At 45.3% G+C, this 19817-nt stretch overlaps 1 protein-coding gene across 1 annotated transcript in view; it reads left to right on the top strand.

Annotated features, from left to right (window-relative positions):
- Positions 1-1710: 1710 nt before the first annotated feature.
- ERICH6B (glutamate rich 6B) overlaps positions 1711-19817 on the top strand; it is a gene marked incomplete at both ends in the record, with an annotated part of 46718 nt that continues 28611 nt past the window's right edge. Inside the window, 3 exons of the mRNA XM_080799384.1 lie at positions 1711-2041; positions 3383-3467; positions 14511-14689. Of these exons, the coding sequence (XP_080655510.1) occupies positions 1711-2041; positions 3383-3467; positions 14511-14689 (595 nt within the window). The remainder of the gene's footprint in view (positions 2042-3382; positions 3468-14510; positions 14690-19817) is intronic.

Raw genomic sequence — 19817 nt, 5'->3', positions numbered from 1 at the left:
CCACACTGCCCCAGGCTAATCCTATCAGAATCCGATAATCCAAGGGTTCTAGCAGCGCTGCAGGTGGACAGATAAGCCCACCGACCCACTGTGAGTGTTTTCACACCTCACACTTCTCATGTTGGGCATCATGTTGCCCACATGACGGCAGGAGAGCCTATGATCTCATCCGGCCGGTTCCCTAAAACAGAGCTTTCTGGCCTAAGTTCTGAAAGAAAAGGCAGGCCAAGATATTGACCCATGAAGTCCTTGGAGCAAACAAGAAGATTCTGGACCGTTGGCCTCCACAATGAGCAGCCTCTTCAACCTATCCCCTTGTGCAGAATAAGTATCATCCTTTTTAAAACTTTGGGACCCAGTGCTCTAGAGCCATCTCCTTCTGCCCTTCGCTCAGTCACCAATCATAAATTTATTGGACATTTATTAAGCATGAGGCACGGTCACTGAGACACTGATAGTCTTGTAGAAAAGAAAGACTGGACGAGTAAGCAAAAAAACATAATCAGGAATAGTGTAAGTGCTAAAAGGGAAACTCAGGGGGTGGAAGAACAGGGGAGGGATGACAGGAGATAAAGTCAGAGAGCCTGGGCAGGTACCAGATCTCACAGGGCCTATGGGGGCATGGAATGGTGTTTACAGTGTATTCCAAGTACAAGGGAAAACCACTGGAGGAAGCTGAAGCACGGGAGATCGTGATCTGGTTTCTAGTTCCCATGAACACTCCCCATGGACAACCTTAGGGGCATGGTAGCCACAGTCACAGGAAGGCCAGCCTGGAAAGGGCTGCAGGAATCCCGCTGGCCGATGACACGGCTCACTGCGAGTAGTCAGTGGCGGTGGAGAAGAGTAGAAAGATTCAAGTATATTTTTAAACAAGAATCCATCCTTCTGGCCCTCAGAACATTCACACTCTGTTGGAAAGACAGCTGTGCAAGCAAACCACATCATATCGCAAAACAGTAACTTCCCTGAAAATATAGAGAGTGTAGAGGGAGCTTAGGGTAGAGCACAGAAGACTTCCTGGGGAAGCCTAGGCAGTCCCAGCTGTATCCGAGCTGGGAAGTAAAAATAAGCGTTTGCGGAGGGAAAGAACGGTGGGTGGGGCTTCTGGCGAGGTGGGGGGGGGGGGCTGCCCACAGGGCCTCGAGCATGCACCTGGCAGACCTCCAGCGACGCAGCCCTTCGCTGACCACTGGCTGAGGGCCCGGTCCCCGTGCCTGTACCACCCACTGGTACCTCTCGCACTGCGCCTGGTACTTTGTGGCTAGAAACCTGTTTGCACACCAGATTTCAAGCTCCTGCAAGACATCCTCTGTCTTGCTTACTGTGGCAATAAATCGTTCTTGAAGGATCACTTAAAGTCTTCCCTGATGACATTACCACCAGACACAGAATCACTCCTTCGTTTCATATTGTGCAGTAATTGCAAAGGTGTTGCCTTAGGGTGTGATCTCTCCTACCAGCTCCTTGAGGGTAAAACCCTGTTCCTCCTTGTATGTGCCTTCTCATGGGCCGCCATCTGCTGATCTGCACACTCAAAGGGCCATCCAACGACTACTGGCTGAAATGAGTGAACAAAAATGGACTTAAAGCGATGTGCGGTGGGAATTACTGACTAATGGGATGCTATTCCTTTCTTGGTTACCAGGACGGTAAAGCGACTGCCTGCTGCTGTTTGCTGAAGGGTCTCCTCTGCTTAATGCTGCCCCAATGTCTGCTGGAAGTAATCAGTCCTCGGGAGGAACATCCCCTCTTTCCCTTCCCACAACCTCCCAGTACTCCACCCAGACCTTATGTTCCGAGGAAGGAGGTAACGAGGAGGATGAGAATTCAGAGAGAGAGTATCTATCTCCCGAAGACAGTGAGTATCTGGGAGAGGAAATCTATTCCGAGGAAGAGACGTACCTAGAGGAGGAAAGGTTTCTGAAAGAGAACCCCTATCTGTATGAGACTCCGGGGTTTCTGAGGGAGAGAAAGCATATGCGGAAGAAAAAGCATCTGGAAGAAACAGAGTATCCGTTGGAAGAGTATCTGGAAGATGGTGAGTGTCTAGATGAGGGAGAGTATCTGAAAGGAAAAGACGATGTGTATGAAGGAAGTGTCAGGGAGGGGACTTGGGGAGGTGAGGGCCCTAAAAGATAGCAACTCTAGTTCACCACAATGCCCAGGAACAAAGATCTAACTTGGGATAAAGCCGCAGCTCAGTCTGCCAAACCCCCTGCGGTGTGTAGGCCCACTCAGGACTGACCTAGCTCTCCGCCCAGCCTCAATGGCCGTGCCCCCAAGCAGCGCACCCACAGAGCAGAGAGGCCCACTGAACAGAAAGCCCCTACTCATGCACAAAACAAACCAAACAGACCCTATAATTTGTGTCTTTTCCTTACTGCACAAGTAATACATGTTTATCGTGGATGTTTGAGAAACTGTATGTAAGAAAAATGAAGACAGTAACCATCACTACCACCCAGAGGGGGATTCACTTTCACACTTTATAGATGTGGGGAGATATATATATATATACCCTCCCCAGGCTTTAAAGTCACCTGCTTTTTAAGGTATATTATGCTTTACATATAATATATATACATAAAATTATAAATAAATATATCTTAAAAAGCAGTTGACATATAATACATATATTACATTCTTACATGAACACATGTAAGAATTCATACTTACAGGAATACATTTCATGTTATTAAATTTTCTACAAATCATTTTAATAGCTACATCACTCTGTATTGTATTTGCAAGCCCTAATATTGTTAATCAATTCCTGATTATTATTAATCATTCATTGTTTCTGATGTGGTTTTTGTTACTTTTTCAAACAGCACTTTGCTAAACATCCTTAGGGCTCAATTTCATCAGTGACCTCTAATTATTTCCCAGAATCCATCCCGCAATCTGTTGCTAGGTCAAGAGACACTAGTGTGCTTCTCCCAGTGCCCACCGGGCCCCTGGCAGGCCTCGTCTTACCCTGGCTGTGAGTATTTGGAGTGATTTCTCTCACCCTAGGGCTGACATTTTTCCAATACCATTCCTGCGATTGCCACCTTTTCCTGAAGTTGGGTTTTATTATTTGACTATGGCCTCCTTGTGCCGTCGTTAGAGGTGGCCGATTCTCATGTTCTCTGAGGTCCGTGCGGTGTCTTCCCTTGCTGTCACGACTGCAGGCCCATATCCAACTTGGTTCAGAAAGTTAAAAATGCCGGTTATCTGCATCATCACGACATTGACCTAGTAATGGGACAACATTATTTTTCTGGATCTGATTCCGTTACCACCTACAAGCCCCTCAGGCAGCTTGAATTTTTAAATCCCAGTCTGATTACATACCGCTTACATCCTGAGAGCTGGCTGTTCTTCGCACTCGACACAGGCATTTACGCCCCTCTTCCTCAAACCAGATGCATCAGTCCAGGTTCTTCCTACCCTTGTGGAAGTTTCGCTGGGGCACTGGAGAGGTAATGCCTCTACTGCTGGGAAACTCTCTTTGGTATGTGCCTCTGCCATAAAGCTCCCTCTCAGAATCCTAGTATCCCTGCTGTTGAAATACCAAGTGTAATTCTAATTCTGAAAAATAGCATTCGGGCCATTTCTTTTGCACAGTATGAATCAAGCATTCTTAACATGTCCCCTGAATGCACTGGGCCTTTGTAAATATATTACCCACGACAGTGGGACAAATACAATGCTGTCAAGTGAATGGAACTGTGTATAAAGCAAAAGCTTTGAAAATAAATGCCCTGCTAGCAAAATTTGGAAAGGCACTGAGAAAACTGTAGAGGAATGCTAAAATGCCCTTAAAGGCACACAGAAGAATGTCTGGGTGTGTGAAAACTCAGGGTACCAAGCCACACTTCACAAAACATTAAATTAAGCATTAAATTAAGAAGGGGTCTACAACAGGATTCAGAACTTTTTAAAAGAATTTACATCAAGATTTCTTAATGTGGAACATTTTGCCAATACCTTTAAGATAGAAATTTGTTGAGCCCTGCACACAGGAGTGCCTTCCTGACCCCTAGCAAATGCTCAGGACATGCCAACGGAGTCAAGTTCAATTTCATTCATTTCATAAAGTCAGGCACACATGCACACATGCATGCATGCACCTGCACTTATTTTTAGAAACATCTTTTAGAAACTAATTGGAAATGGGCCCTAGAAATGACAAAATGGGCTTTCATTGCTTGGGTTGATGGATTAATTGATAGAGACTAGTGGGGGAGCACTATGTCAAGGAAGATTGTGAGGGCCAATTTCGGCTCAGCAAGAAAGAGAGCCATGAGCAACTAGTGATGCCTGCCACAGGATCAGATGGGGACTGAGGAGCGGGAATGCCATGTATTTGTCTGTTTGGAGGTAGATGTGATTATATCACAAAGAACACTCTTTCCTTCCCCTCTCAGGAGCTTACCTACCTGAGTTTGAGGGTCAATTCTCTCCCACTTCTTAGGGCACGATCTTGGGCAAGTCACTTAACCAACCCCCCACCCCCACCCCCCCGCCCCGCATGGTTTTCTTAACTATCAGGGAAATGTCTGTTCATGTCTTCTGCCCAATTCTTGATTGGATTATTTGTTCTTTGGGTGTTGAGTTTGAGAAGTTCTTTATAGATTTTTGGATACTAGCCCTTTATCTGATATGTCATTTGGAAATATCTTCTTCCATTCTGTCTATTGTCTTCTGGTTTTGTTGACTGTTTCCTTTGTTGTGCAAAACTTTTGATCTTGATGAAGTCCCAATAGTTCATTTTTGCCCTTGTTTCCCTTGCCTCTGGCGATGTTTCTAGGAAGAAGTTGAGGTTGAAGAGGTTGCTGCCTGTGTTCTCCTCAAGGATTTTGATGAATTCCTGTCTTACACTGAGGTCTTTTATCCATTTTGAGTCTATTTTTGTGTATAGTATAAGGAAATGATCCAGTTTCATTCTTCTGCATGTGGCTGTCCAGTTTTCCCAACACCATTTGTTGAAGAGACTGTTTTTATCATTGGAGATTCTTTCCTGCTTTGTTGAAGATTAGTTGACCATAGAGTTGAGGGTCCATTTCTGGGTTCTCTCTTCTATTCCATTAATCTATGTGTCTGTTTTTGTGCCAGTAGCATACTGTCTTGAGGATTACGGCTTTGTAATAGAGCCTGAAGTCTAGAGTTATGATGCTGCCAACTTTGGTTTTCTTTTTCAACATTCTTCTGGCTATTTGGGGTCTTTTCTGGTTCCATATAAATTTTAGGATTATTTTTTCCATTTCTTTGGAAAAAGTTGATGGTATTTGGATAGGGATTGCATTAAATGTGTAGATTGCTCTAGGTAACATATACATTTTCACATTATTTGTTCTTTCAATCCATAGGCATGGAACATTTTTCCATTTCTTTGTGTCTTCTTCAATTTCGTTCATGAGTATTTTATAGTTTTCTGAGTACAGATTCTTTGCCTCTTTGGTTAGATTTATTCTGAGGTATTTTATAGTTTTGGGTGGATTGTAAATGGGATTGACTCCTTAATTTCTCTTTCTTCTGTCTTGTTGTTGGTTTTTTAATTTATTTTATAAATACTTATTTAATATAATATTTAATATTTAATATTATTTAATTATTCAATATAAATTTATTTAATATAAGTAAATATAAATATAAAATATTTATTTTATATCCTGACACTTTATTGAATTCCTGTATGAGTTCTAGCAGTTTTGGAGTGGAGTCTTTTGGCTTTTCCACATAAAGTATCATATCATATCATCTACAAAGAGAAAGTTTGACTACTTCTTTGCCGATTCAGATGCCTTTTATTTCTTTTTGTTGTCTGATTGCTGAAGCTAGGACTTCTAGTACTATGTTGAATAGCAGTGGTGATAGTGGGCAGCCCTGCCTAAGGAGAGTTCCTGACCTTAGGAGAAAGGCTCTCAATTTTCCCCATTGAGAATGATATTCGCTGTGGGTTTTTCATAGATGCCTTTGATGATTTTGAGGTATGTACTCTCTATCCCTACACTGTGAAGAGTTTTGATCAAAAAGGGATGCTGTACTTTCTCAAATGTTTTTTCAGCATTATTGAGAGTATCATATGGTTCTTGTTCTTTCTTTTATTAATGTATTATATCATATCAATTGATTTTTGGGTGTTGAACCAACCTTGCAGCCCAAGAATAAATCCCACTTGGTTGTGGTGAATAATCCTTTCAATGTGCTATTGGATCCTATTGGCTAGTATTTTGGTGAGAATTTTTTTTTTTTTTTGTGAGAATTTTTGCATCCATGTTCATCAGGGTTATTGGTCTGTAATTCTCCTTTTTGCTGGAGTCTCTGGTTTGGGGATCAAGGTAATGCTGGCCTCATAAAATGAGTTTGGAAGTTTTCCTTCCACTTCTATTTTTTTGGAACAGTTTCAGGAGAATAGGTATTAATTCTTCTTTAAATGTTTGGTAGAATTCCCCTGGGAAGCTGTCTGGCCCTGGGCTCTTGTTTGTTGGGAGATTTTTTTGATGACTGCTTCAATCTCCTTACTGGTTATGGGTCTGTTCAGGTTTTCTATTTCTTCCTGGTTCAGTTTTGGTAGTTTATAGGTCTCTAGGAATGCATCCATTTCTTCCAGACTGCCAAATTGCTGGTGTATAGTTGCTCATAGTATGTTCTTAAATTGTATTTCTTTGGTGTTGGTTGTGATCTCTCCTCTTTCACTCATGATTTTATTAATTAGGGTCCTTTCTCTGTTCTTTTTGATAAGTCTGGCCAGGGGTTTATCAATCTTGTTAATTCTTTCAAAGAACCATCGCCTAGTTTCATTGATCTGTTCTACTGTTCTTTTGGTTTCTATTTCATTGATTTCTGCTTCGAATTTTATCATTTCTCTTCTCCTGCTGGGTTTAGGCTTTCTTTGCTGTTCTTTCTCCAGCTCCTTTAGATATAAGGTTAGGTTGTATATTTGAGACCCTTCTTGTTATTTGAGAAAGGCTTGTATTGCTATATACTTTCCTCTCAGGACTGCCTTTGCTGCATACCAAAGATTTTGAACAGTTGTGTTTTCATTTTCATTTGTTTCCATGAATTTTTTAAATTCTTCTTTAATTTCCTGGTTGACCATTCATTCTTTAGTAGGATGTTCTTTAGCCTCCATGTATTTGAGCTCTTTCCAACTTTCCTCTTGTGGTTGAGTCCTAGTTTCAAAGTACTGTGGTCTGAAAATATGTAGGAAATGATCCCAGTCTTTTGGTACTGGTTGAGACCTGATCTGTGACCCAGGATATGATCTATTCTGCAGAATGTTCCACATGCACTAGAGAAGAATGTGTATTCTGTTGTTTTGGGATGGAATGTTCTGAATATATCTGTGATGTCCATCTGGTCCTGTGTGTCATTTAAAGCCCTATTTCCTTGCTGATCTTTTGCTTAGATGATCTGTCCATTTCAATGAGGTGGGTGTTAAAGTCCCCTACTATTATTGTATTATTGTCTATGTGTTTCTTTGATTTTGTTATTTATTGGTTTATATAATTGGCTGCTCCCATGTTAGGGGCATAAACATTTAAAATTGTTATATCTTCTTGTTGGACAGATCCTTTAAGTATGATATAGTGTCCTTCCTCATCTCTTATTGTAGACCGGCTTAAAATCTAATTTATCTGATATAAAGATTGCCAGCCCAGCTTTCTTTTGATGTCCATTAGCATGGTAAATGGTCTTCCACCCCCTTACTTTAAATCTGGAGGTGTCTTTGGGTCTAAAATGAGTCTCTTGCAGACAACATATCAATGGTTCTTGTTTTTTATCGAATCTGTTACCCTGTGTCTTTTGATTGGAGTATTAGCTCATTTACATTCAGGGTAACTATTAAAAGATATGAATTTAGTGCCATTATATTGCCTATAAGGTGACTATTAGTGTATATTGTCTCTGTTCCTTTCTGGTCTATGTTACTTTTAGTCTCTCTCTTTGCTTAGAGGACCCCTTTCAATATTTCCTGTAGGGCTGGTTTGGTGTTTGGAAATTCTTTTAGTTTTTGTTTGTCCTGGAAACTTTTTATCTCTCCTTCTATTTTCAATGACAGCCTAGCTGGATATAGTATTCTTGGCTGCATATTTTTCACAGTTAGTGTTGAATATATCATGCCAGTCCTTTCTGGCTGGCCAGGTCTCTGTGGACAAGTCTGCTGTCAATCTAACACTTCTACCATTGTGTTACAGACCTCTTGTCCTGAGCTGCTTTCAGGATTTTCTCTTTGTCTTTGAGACTTGTAAGTTTTACTATTAGATGACAGGGTGTGGACCTATTTTTATTGATTTTGAGGGGGTTTCTCTGTGCCTCCTGGATTTTGATGCCTGTTTCCTTCCCCAAATTAAGGAAGTTCTCTACTATAATTTGCCCCATTATACGTTCTGCCCCCCTCTCTTTCTTCTTCTTCTGGGATCTCAATTATTCTAACATTGTATCATCTTATAGTATCACTTATCTCTCAAATTCTCCCCTCATGATCCAGTAGTTGTTTATCTTTTGCTCAGCTTCTTTATTCTCCATCATTTGGTCTTCTATATCACTAATTCTCTCTTCTGCCTCATTTATCCTAGCATTTAGAGCCTCCCATTTTTTATTGCACCTTATTAATAGCCTTTCTGATGTCGACTTGGTTAGATTTTACTTCTCCAGAAAGGGATTCTCTAGTGTCTTCTATGCTTTTTTCAAGCCCAGCTCTTATCTTTATAATCGTCATTCTGAACTCTAGTTCTGACATCTTACTAATGTCCATATTGACTAGGTTCCTGGCAGTCGGTACTGCTTCTTGTTCTTTTTTTGAGGTGAGTTTTTCCATTTTGTCATTTTGTCAGAGAAGAATAGAGGAATGAGAGAACAAAATGTTAAAAGGGTAACAACAACCCCAGAAAAAATACACTAAACCAATCAGAAGAGACTTGAAACCGAGGGAAAAGAAAGGGGGAAAAAAAGAGTATGATCAAGCTGATGAATAGGACAGAGCCACACACTAGATTTTGGGTGTATTTTGATCTGTTAGAAGAAATGGCAAATAAACAAACAACAACAACTACAAAAACAGAATGTGACCAGGCAGGAGACTAGAACAGAGCCATATGCTAGACTTAGGTATATTTTGGTCTGTTAGAAGAAACTGTATCCCAAAATTTTAAAGAAAGAAAAACTTACAGATATACAAAACATAAGGTTAAATACAATGAAGGGATAGAATATGACTATAAAAATGAAAATTAAAAAGATTTTAAAAGGTATTGATAAGATACGATATTGGTTAAAATAGGAAAGAGGAAAACCTCAAAAAAATAGAAAAACATAAAGACAATTCAAAAATTTAACTTTGAAAAACTAAAGAATCATGGGGAAAAAGCAAGAATTCTATGTACTGTATTCCTCTAGCTCTGGAATTCCGCAGTTCTCATTGATCAGTGAACTTGGTCTTGGCTGGATGTCCTTGCTGATCTTCTGCAGGGAGGGGCCTCTTCCTGTGATTCTCAAACGCCTTTGCCTGAGGCGGAATTGCACCACCCTTGCCAAGGGCCAGGCTAAGTAATCTACTCAGTTTGCTCTCAGAAGCTTTTGTTCCCTGAATGCTTTCCATAGAGCTTTGGAGGACAGGAATGAAGATGGTGGCCTCCCAATCTCTGGCCCATATGAGCCAAGAGCTCAGGGCCCCACACCTCAACATGCCCTCAGAGAAAAGCAGTCAATCACTCCTGTCTCCCTCGTCTCCAGCCACACTCCCAGCTCACCCAGCCTGTGACCAAGCATTTCTATCTCTGACGCATGGCCTGGTTTGGAGTCTCCAAACCCAGTAGATTCCTGCCGCATGCTCCTGCACCACTCCTTCTGGTGAAAGAGGAAGGGTGTCTCCCCAGAGTTGCCAGTTGTGGGGTCCCGGATCAAAGAGCAGTGGCTGACTGTGCCTCAGATCACAGTTTATGGTAACCCTGAGCTGAGAGCCCACTCCTCAGCTCCGTCTCTGCAGCCAGCTTCCCCGCTCCAAAACGTGGCAGCTCTGCTGTACTCAGGCAGAGGTTTTTTTTGGTTTTTTTTGTGTGTGTGTGTGACTCCGAGGGTCCTGAGACCACACTGTCCCAGCAAGGGTTCCACCCTCCACTTAGCCCTGGAGCAATGTCCCTCCATGGAGAAGACTTCTAAAAGTTCTGATTTTGTGCTCCACTGCTCTAGCCATTGCCAGGAGCTGGCTCATGGAGTCTCTACCCCCTGTAGTCTATCTTCTGGTATATCACCTCAGATTCACATCTCCGTGCATCCTACCTTCCAGAGAGTGGTCACTTTTGTTCATAGAATGGCTGCTATTCTTTTCTTTGATCTCCTATTGAGTTCGTAGGTGTTCAGAATGGTTTGGTTAACTATCTAGCTGAACTCCTGGGACCAGAAGAAATTTAGGTCTCCTACTCCTCCACCATCTTCTGTATTTTACCTTTATAACAGAATTGTAACTTCAATATTTGCCCATATTGGTTAACCTTTGTAGATATCATTTTAAAAGCCAAGTAATATTCCTCAATAATATTCTGTGTCATGGGTAAACTGTGGATAAGTATAAGTGTTGAACGTTTAAGTTCCAAATTTCAATTTCTGGTTCTCATTTCTTGGCTACTTCCACTGGGCTGGGCTCTGTTATTAGAATTGATGTCTTATTCTCTCCCAAGTGTACATTAAATTCTTGATGTATCATTCAAGGCAAATAGATGATTAAATGACACAAACAGAGTTTTTGAAATTAAAACTCATTTTAAAATATTTAGATCCTCTGAACCCCTGTTACCTCTTCTGTACAGATATCCTTCATCTCATGACACAGCAAGGCTTCTGTGATAACCCAAAGATTAACAAAGCAAACTTGAATTTCCAAAATCCATGATTTTATGAAAATTACCTTCTTGAGTTCTCATTGACTTTATAAGACTTAACCTTGTAATTTCTAAGGGAAACCATTAAGAGAGAATAATAAAAATAGAGGAATTCTATAAACTGGGGCCTCTCTACCCCAACTCCAGTATCACATACTTAACAACACATTTTTAAATAGGAAAAAAAAAAGAGATCTTCTTTTTTTCCCCAATATTGTCTTTCTGTTCTTTTTCCAATAGAATTCAAGATTACTTCTTCGTATCAAACCCTGCCTCATCTTATCTCAAGGTAATGGTTTCCTTTTTGGACAAATCAGGTGGAAATCCATGCTTGAGGATGATGCTGCAGGAGCCTTTGCAGTCCCAGGACGGGAATAGGGGGATGGGTGGTGTGGAGGTATAGGGTTCAGGCTCTCTGAGGAAGGAGGGATTCAGGTTGGAGTATCTCCAGGAGTCACACAGAAAGGACCTCCTGCCATTGTCCTCTCCGCCACTCAGCTACTCACAGGGTGAGGGACAGGTCCCAAGACCCAACTCTGGGGCACCCAGAACTACAGAGACGAAAGAATAAGAACTATCTGAGTCTGCAGAGAAGGTCTCAACCAGGGAAAGAGAGCAAGGGGCTTGTGGCCATGCTCGCGGTGAACAGAGGGATGAATGCCCAAACAAGATTTGCCATCTTCCTTACTCAGGCATGTTCCCAAGGTCTCAGTCACCCTTCAGTGAGCACTCATACAGGGTTTGGCGCATGCAAGACAGTCACTAACAAACCTATGGAATAAATGAGTCAGTGCCTCCTATGCGCTCAGCTCTGTAGAAACCAAGGTGAGGGGTACCCCAGACTTCCAACTCACAGACCTCATCCTTGTGTCTCATCCCCTACAGTCCCTCCCCCGAGAGTGACTGTGGAGCATTTGTATCCACTGGTGAGGTTGGCCCTGGATACGAAGAAAGCACAAGGCCAGTTTGGTTATGGTGAGAAGCTGGGATGAGATCCCTGCTCTGCTGCATAGGCAAATGACAGGCTACTACTTGAGGGCCACCCCTCCGCCCGGTGAGGCCACCCCCCATTGCTGCTCTCCACTGGCCCCTGAGCTCCATGCTTCACACTCCTGGGGGCTCAGCAACATGGATCAGATGGCATTGCCCCCACTGAGCCAACACATAAGAGGCAATGGCTCCCTGGAGGCCCCTTCACCTCAGTCACGGACACCCATAGCACAGGAAGCAACACGGCCGTGAGCGCAGGAATGTCCGTGACTGAGAACAGGGGCTCGGGAGCCAGACGCCTCAGGTTTGAATCTCAGCCAGCGGCATGCCCTTGGGAAGCCACACACACTCTCTGTGCCCCGGGTTCTTCATTGGTGAAACGGGGACAGGAAGAGTTTCAGCCTCATGAGGCTGTGGTGGGGACTCGATGAGTATTAGCTCATGGGGCTCCCTGAGAGCAGGGGTTCAGGATGTGCTATGGGTCACTGTTAGTCCCACTCCTGCTCCCCGCAAGCCACCACATGGAAACTTAGCAGGCAGAGAATAGGAGTCGTGATTCCGGGTCGGCTTCATTCCAAACATAGGCCCCCATCCAATCCTTTATCCACATTCCAGCTGAGTGGCTTTCCTGTCACGGAGGAGTTCATGGGGATCAGAGAGGCCCTGGATTTTCCTTACACCAGGTTGCTGAGAGACTGAACCTACAAACCACTTTAGGCAAGAAGTGTACACTCCTATTTGTTTGTTAGGCAGGGAGCGGGAAAAGGGAACAGGTTCAGGCCAAACGTTTCATGGGTCCCTTATAAACAGGAAGGCTCCCTCTCCCACTCTCACACACATGCACGAAGGTCCCCCGGCACACACCAGACCCCTTCCCCTCTACGAAACAGCTGAAGAAGCAGGCCTGGAACCATCCAATCTCCCCAGGATCCCACACCCTTCCATTGCAGATGGGGCAGGGAGTTGGCACCTGGCCCAGGTAGACCAGAACCCCAGTCCTGTTTTCATAGGTGCCCCCAGAAAACCCCGCCATGTCCCAGCCCAGGGCAGGTATGGCAGGGAGGATGCTGAGTAAATGTGCATGAAGATGGCAATGACCAGATAGGCCCACCATTACCTTAAATGTGATCTCTCAGTGTGTTTGGCAGCTCTAACTTCTCAAAGTCCTTTCATGGAGACTTGCATGACCTCTTTGGGGCCCAGAGAGTACCTGGTAAATGAGGTAGAACTTGCATTATCCCCTTAAAAGGACAGAGCTCAGGAGAGTCTCCTGATCTGACCTTGAGGCCTGGAAGAGGGCAAGAGTTGAAGTTGTCCAAAGAGCATACCTGTGTCTACTAGTTCTTGATCCCTATGATTCCCTGATCTAGGATCTGCCATCTTACCCACTTGGCCCCATTACCCCTTTTCCATGGTACATCCTGAGAACACAGCTGCCATGCCCTTGCCACACATTGGCACAGACCCAGGCCTTCCCATGTGTCCCTTGGAAGTGGCACAAGAAATACCTGTAAGTCCCATAGATGCTGAGCCTCCCAGGGAGAGCGAGCAGCCACTTCTTCTCTTCCTCAATCTCTTTGCCTTCAGCTTCAGACTGCAACCCCTCACCCGCTCCCTGTCCCTCTGGGCATGCGGGGACACTGACCCATGCAGGGAACAGGCCCATCTCTGAAGGACCACTGCACTGCTCCCCTCACCAGTAAGAACAGCAGCAGCTAAGAATGCACTTGCCCGCTCTCACTTTGTCCTCCCTGGCAGGGACCTGTAAGGGAGATAGGATTATCAAAAAGGTGCAGAAACGTTCAACAGTTACCCAAAGTTACTCCTCTACAGTGCAGGAGCCATGATTTCAGCTGGTGTCACTTGACACCAAAGTCTGTGTTTTTTCTACCAAACATAGTCAGGGCCCATTTATATGGTGGGCATTTTCCCTTACCCTTGTCTCTGCCATTTCAGCCAGTTTACATGAGAGGACTTCAGGGCTGAAACACCCCAAAGACTGCTCTCATCCCTTTGAATGACAGGTTTTTGCCCCCAGCTAAAAGCCAGAAATTCCTGAAGAAGAACACAGTTCGGGTCTGTGTGTTGGGGTCGTCCCTTTGGATCTTAAGCTACCAGATGGCAGGGTGTCTGCCTCAGAGCCAATGCTCTGTCATGGGGCCCTGTGGAAACCTTTCTCAATAATGGTGGTATTTGTAGTGGGCAGACTAGAGGGGAAAGACCTCGTGCTTGATTTTAAGCTGCTGTAGCATCTACTCTGGTATTTTTCCCACTCTACCTGAGACAGCGGTAAGGTAGGAAGGCCCACTGGGATGGGCAGGGTCGTGTACCACAAAGGATGGAGAATGTTCCAGAACATTAGACTGTCAGTTATGGAAGCCTGGGCCTTTGAAGGCATCCAGAGAGCCTTTTTCAGTAAACGAAGTGGCAGTTGGCAATGTGGGGTTCTCCTGCCCGAAGTGGCACAGGGGCCTATTCACCATCACTGACTTGCTGGTCCCTTCTCACCTGTTATATCCACCATCGGGGGCAGGCAGAGTCTTCAGGAGCTGGAGAGTAGCCACCCCACCGTCCCCACAGCCCATCACCCCAGTGCCTAACCTGGTCCCTGCCTGGAAGCTGAGCTACCCATGTGCTCACCTCTGACAGGAGCTCAGCAACCAGCCCTTACGAGGAGACCATGCTCTTCTCTGTCCCACCTTCCATCTCTGAACTTCCCCATGAGATTCCGTACGATGACATAAGGCCTTCTACCTCGTACATGCAGCAAGACAGAGAACTTCTGGCCTGGCAAGACCAGAGCACGCAGACAGAATGGATCTATGCGAGTAAGTGGGGGATGGGGAACTACACCCTGCGGGCCATCACACGACGGGGCTGGAGCGGGGGGAATGCATCCATGGGTGTGAAATATCACAGCGTGTCTATTGCCTCTCATGCTAATGCTATACAACGACTTCCTGTGCCATTCGAAGTGGTATTTTAGGTAAGAAGTTAAGCTCCTGGGGCACCTGGGTGGCTCAGTGGGTTAAGCCTCTGCCTTCGGCTCGGGTCATGATCCCAGGGTCCTGGGATCGAGCCCCACATCGGGCTCTCTGCTCAGCAGGGAGCCTGCTTCTCCCTTCCTATCTGCTTGCCTCTCTGCCTACTTGTGATTTCTCTCTCTGTCAAATAAAAAAATAAATAATCTTTAAAAAAAAAAAAAAAAAAAGAAGTTAAGCTCCTCTCCTAGCCCTGCTTCCCCCTTCCTCCACCCCAGAGCCCCCCTCAGGGAAACATCAGCAAAGGGCTGAAACAAATACCTTTTCCAGTCTTTCCTTCTCTTTTCATTAGTCTTCTCGTTCCTGCTCTATGGGAACATGGGCCCCATTTCCCTCAGGGACACAGGCCATTACCTTCCCAGATTACAGACGGGTTCCTTGGGGTGATGGGCTATATCCAGATGGTCACGTGAATGATGGCAAGCGGGACTGTGTCTCAGCAGGCAGTCAAAGCTGGCCCCAATTCTGAACGGGCCAAAACCATCTGTAGCTTGAACTTTTGGAGCCACAACTGGGAGGCACTCAAGAGAGAGTGTGGCAAGATTGCATTGAGAATCTTAATCCTCTACCCAATTAAGCCCAAAGTCCCCTCACCCTCAGATCCTGGGATGCAAGACGGAGCAGCATTGCTTACCATTATTAATAATTTAAATCCTGCCTTCGTAAGATTGATCCATCACGGGTACACGGATTCATTTCACAGCTGTAGTCATGGCAGCAGTAAATTAGATCCCCCCCCCCCAATTCACTTCCCTGCCCACACCCGTGCCTGCTCTATTTTGTAGCTGGAATGTGGTTCCATGGAATTAGGTGCCAGAAACCCAATGAGGGAGGGTGCAAAGGCAGAGGGCAGGCCCGCACAAGCCCGGAGCTCAGCTGCATGGGCAGCCCAGGAGAAGGACTTAACAGGCGAAATCAGTTCGTGTGGGACTTTTGTCAGCATGTGCATTCCGGTGGGGCCCTGAGAACTGGAACCATTTCAAAGTCAATAAGCATGACAGCTGGGAAAAATCCGAGCATTTATCTAAATATTCATAAGCAGGATTCTAAAAGTCATTTAGCGGGTAATAGCCTGTAAAGTGCTGGTGCTAAGCTTGAAAGGATGTGGGAGGGGAAGGGATAGAGAGAAGAAGGCTGGAGTGAGGGAATGGGGGGCCCCGGAGCCCATTTATCCCACTGTGGGCCCACCTCCAGAGAGGCAGCCTCCAGCGGTCAGTTTTATTTGACCTGTTTGTTCACGATCCTTTTGGTCCCTAAGCTTAATTTCCAAAGCAGGTCATGTCTGCAGCTCACTGGGGTTTTAAGCACTCTGCATATTTGGTCTGGAGGGGCGTGTTTTGCAGCTAAGTGTCTTTCTAGGCCTGAGTTCCTTGGAGCCAACACATGTTAGTGCTTAGTAAAAGTCTAGCCACCTGAAGAAAATGCCTACTGATCAAATATCGCGACAGGGGTGGCCTGGACCGAGGGTGTGCTCTGTCAGAGCCTCTGGGCTACCGTCACACCCCAGGGTCCTGCAGTTATGTGAGGGGATGGTGGGTAGAGAAGAGATTGAAACACAAGGAAAAACAAGCAATTCTCTAAAATTCATGGAGGTTTTTCTTTCCCTTTCTGCCTTTGGTTTGCAGTCTGTCCTTTGGAGGGCATTGGTAATAGTCGGGCAAACCTTGCCTCTGACATATACATGATTGTGTCTGGGTAACAGAATGGGGCAAACAGATGACAAAGATACTTCTGAGTGTTAAAGAGCTGTAAGAGAAAAACCCAGGAAGGGTGGAGCTCCGGGAAAGTAGAAGGTCTCAAAACCACATCCAGAGGCGAGAGAGGAAGGTGACGTGGGGAAAGCGATATGAAGGGGGGTGGGGATGGAGGAAAGCCAGTCCTTCTGCAGCTGGAGTACCAAACCCTGAAGATTTCCCAGCAGGACAGATGCGAAAAGGAATCTGCTTTCAGCCCAGGGCAGAAGCAACCCATCCACTTGGTGGAGAAACACAGACAATCAAGGCAAAAGCAATCCAAGACGCTGGCTGTGGGGGGTTAAGGGCCCGTGAGAATAGCAGAGATGAGAGCAGGCATAGATATTGCCGTGCACCCTCATTGCCTGTAAGGATGCAGGTTTCCAGCCTTACCAGGGCTCCTGCCTACATGCTTAATACCATCCCCAGAGGACTCCTAGGCACAGGAACATCGGAGAACCAGAGGACCTCGAGTGTAGGATGAATTTCATGGGTCCTAGGTGCCTTATTTTTAAAGCATTTGTTAATTATGGGATTGTTCAACCCCAGGGGACCGGAAACAGCATTTTACATGGCAGGGTCCTCCTCAACCAATAAGACCTTGAATTGAACCTGGAGGAAAAACACCCAGATAAATCCTTGAAATCTATTACTACACAGAGTGGCAGCTCTGATACGGAAGAAATGCTAAAGGCACCAGAAATGCCTCGTGACCTACATAAGAAGTGTTCCGAAGGAAAACCAGAAAGACTATTTATGGCCTCAGGGGTCTACCTATCCAGGCACAGAGCAGGGTCATAAAGAACTACAGAAGTTCTAACACAGAGCATTCTACCCATGGCTGTAAAAATCCTCAAGACTCAGTGCCGGGCACATAGAAGCGCCTATAAATATTTATTAAATACTTCCGAAATTGTTGTTGAACCCTCATCGGATTCGAGATCAGGCATGGGGATGAGAGGGCGTATCCTACTCCCAAGTCTGGTTGGGAAGAGGGCTGCGTATAGAAATACACCCACGAAGAGACACTACATGTCTAGAAATCTGGTGAGGATAGACAGAGGGAGGAAGTGCTGTCGGGGGCACAGTTTGCTTCCAGTCACCTGGCCAGATGGCGGAGAGTGTTGGAGGACTCCCAACAGTGCAAACTGACGTTCGTGCAGTTTCCTGCCACGGACTTGGATTTTAAAAGATCACACACAGAGGTTAAGAAAAAAATGATAAAGTTACCTGTGATAAAGGTAGGACAGTGGTTCAAACCTTAAGAAAAGTGCCAGGAGAGGGGCGCCTGGGTGGCTCAGTCTGTTAAGCATCTGACTCTTGATTTTGGCTCAGGTCGTGATCTCAGGGCTGTGAGATGGGGTCCCAAGGCAGGGTCCGTGCTCAGCCAGGAGTCAGCTCGGGATTCTCTGCCTCCCTCTCCTTCTGCCCCTCCCCCTGCTCGTGCACGTTCTCTAAATAAATAAATAAAATCTTAAAGTGCAGAGGAATGATTCAGAGAAAGTCAGGTTCTTTGGTTGCTATTTAATTTTGACTTTACTGTGAAGGAAAATAATCTCCAGACTAAAATGGCTGCAACTGAATTAGGCAAGAAATAGCCAAAACCAAAGACTGGTGAGAAGATAGAAGGGAATGGTTAACTGCTGTTTCCTGCCTTAGTTAAAATACCCACCAGAGTATCCAGAGAGCGAGAGCAGCTTAACCACGTTTATGGTTTCTGGGGAATTGGGAAATTAGTCTGGGGCCAATTCGGGGCAGATACTGAGAGCAGAAGGACCACAAGAAACCAGTGTAAGATCAATAAGAATAAATCAAGTCATGCTGGCTTTAGGTCACTTTTTTGGACAAAGTTCGTAGATAAGGGAATAGTGATAACCCAGTAGACCCAAATTCCACAATGGGTTTCATTTTCAAAGCCTTCCTGATGTTGCTGTGGACAAGATAGGGAAATATTAGGTGGATGCTTGTGGAAGATGCTAGAAGGATAACTGTTGAATAACCACCCAGAGACGCTGCTGAAAGATCAGAGTCAACCCCGTTTCCAGTGGGGAGACCCAGGGCTCTGTCCAGCACATTTTATCAAAGACCTGGACACAGATGTAGGAGGAGTATTTATATTTGCAGATGACCTGAAGCTGTTGGTTGATGGGAATAATGTCATCAGATCCCAAAAGATCTTGACAGGCGGAAACACTGAACAGGAACTAGCTATATACAAGACAAGGCCAACCTCTATTAGATCCTGTTCTTGGGCTCACAAAAATAATAGGATAGAAAAGAACAGGGTGGGGAAGCCTTGTTTGTTGTAGATACTTTACCCATTTACAAGTTCAACAGCTCAGTGGCATCACTGAGCTGAGTGCCAGAAAAGTTAACATAAGCAGATACAATTCACAGGTTCTATCCATGCTTTAGCCTACACTGGAGGGCCTGCCCCAGGACACCTGTCCGTGTGGGGGCTGCTGCGCTCCAGAGAGTTGGGAGCGGGCTCAGGGGAGAGAGTGGCAGGAGGCGGACCTGAAGACTATGTCAGGCACTGTTGAAGTTGGAGGGGGGGGGGGGCTATGATAAGCCTGGAAGACCCATGGCTCCGGGGCAGGACGGCCTTCACCTAGCTGACGATCTGCCACATGAAAATGAGACCTGACTTTCCGCGTTGTGCCCTGAACGGTTAGACTAGGACCACCACCTTCAGGGAACTATGTTAAGAAAATGAAATGGTTCCTACTGCCACAGTGGGATGAGTCGTCTTCTTTTTTTTTTTTTTTTAAGTAATTTTTTTTTAAAGATTTTATTTATTTGTCAGAGAGAGAGAGAGGAGCAAGAGTGAGCCCAAGCAGACGGAGTGGCAGGCAAAGGCAGAGGGAGAAGCAGACTCCCTGGCGAGTCAGGAGCCCGATGTGGGACTCGATCCCAGGACGCTGGGATCATGACCTGAGCCAAAGGCAGCCACTTAACCAACTGAGCCACCCAGGCGTCCCTGGGATAAGTCTTCTTAAAAGCCAGAGAGCTCCTTGTCTGCATGGGGCTCAGCCCCAGCTGAGGAACCAGCAAGCCATGACACAGCTCATGTGCTGGAAAATTCTCATCCGGGCACCTCAGGCCAGGCTCAAATCCTGCCACCCCCAGGAAAGGATGGCATGATTTGCCTCTGCTTTTTCACCACTGGTCTGCCACTCTCT

Source organism: Martes martes (assembly GCF_963455335.1).
Source record: "Martes martes genome assembly, chromosome: 3".
Lineage (NCBI taxonomy): Eukaryota > Metazoa > Chordata > Mammalia > Carnivora > Mustelidae > Martes > Martes martes.
The sequence above is the reverse complement of the archived record's forward strand: the minus strand, read 5'-3'. Positions and strand labels throughout refer to the sequence as shown.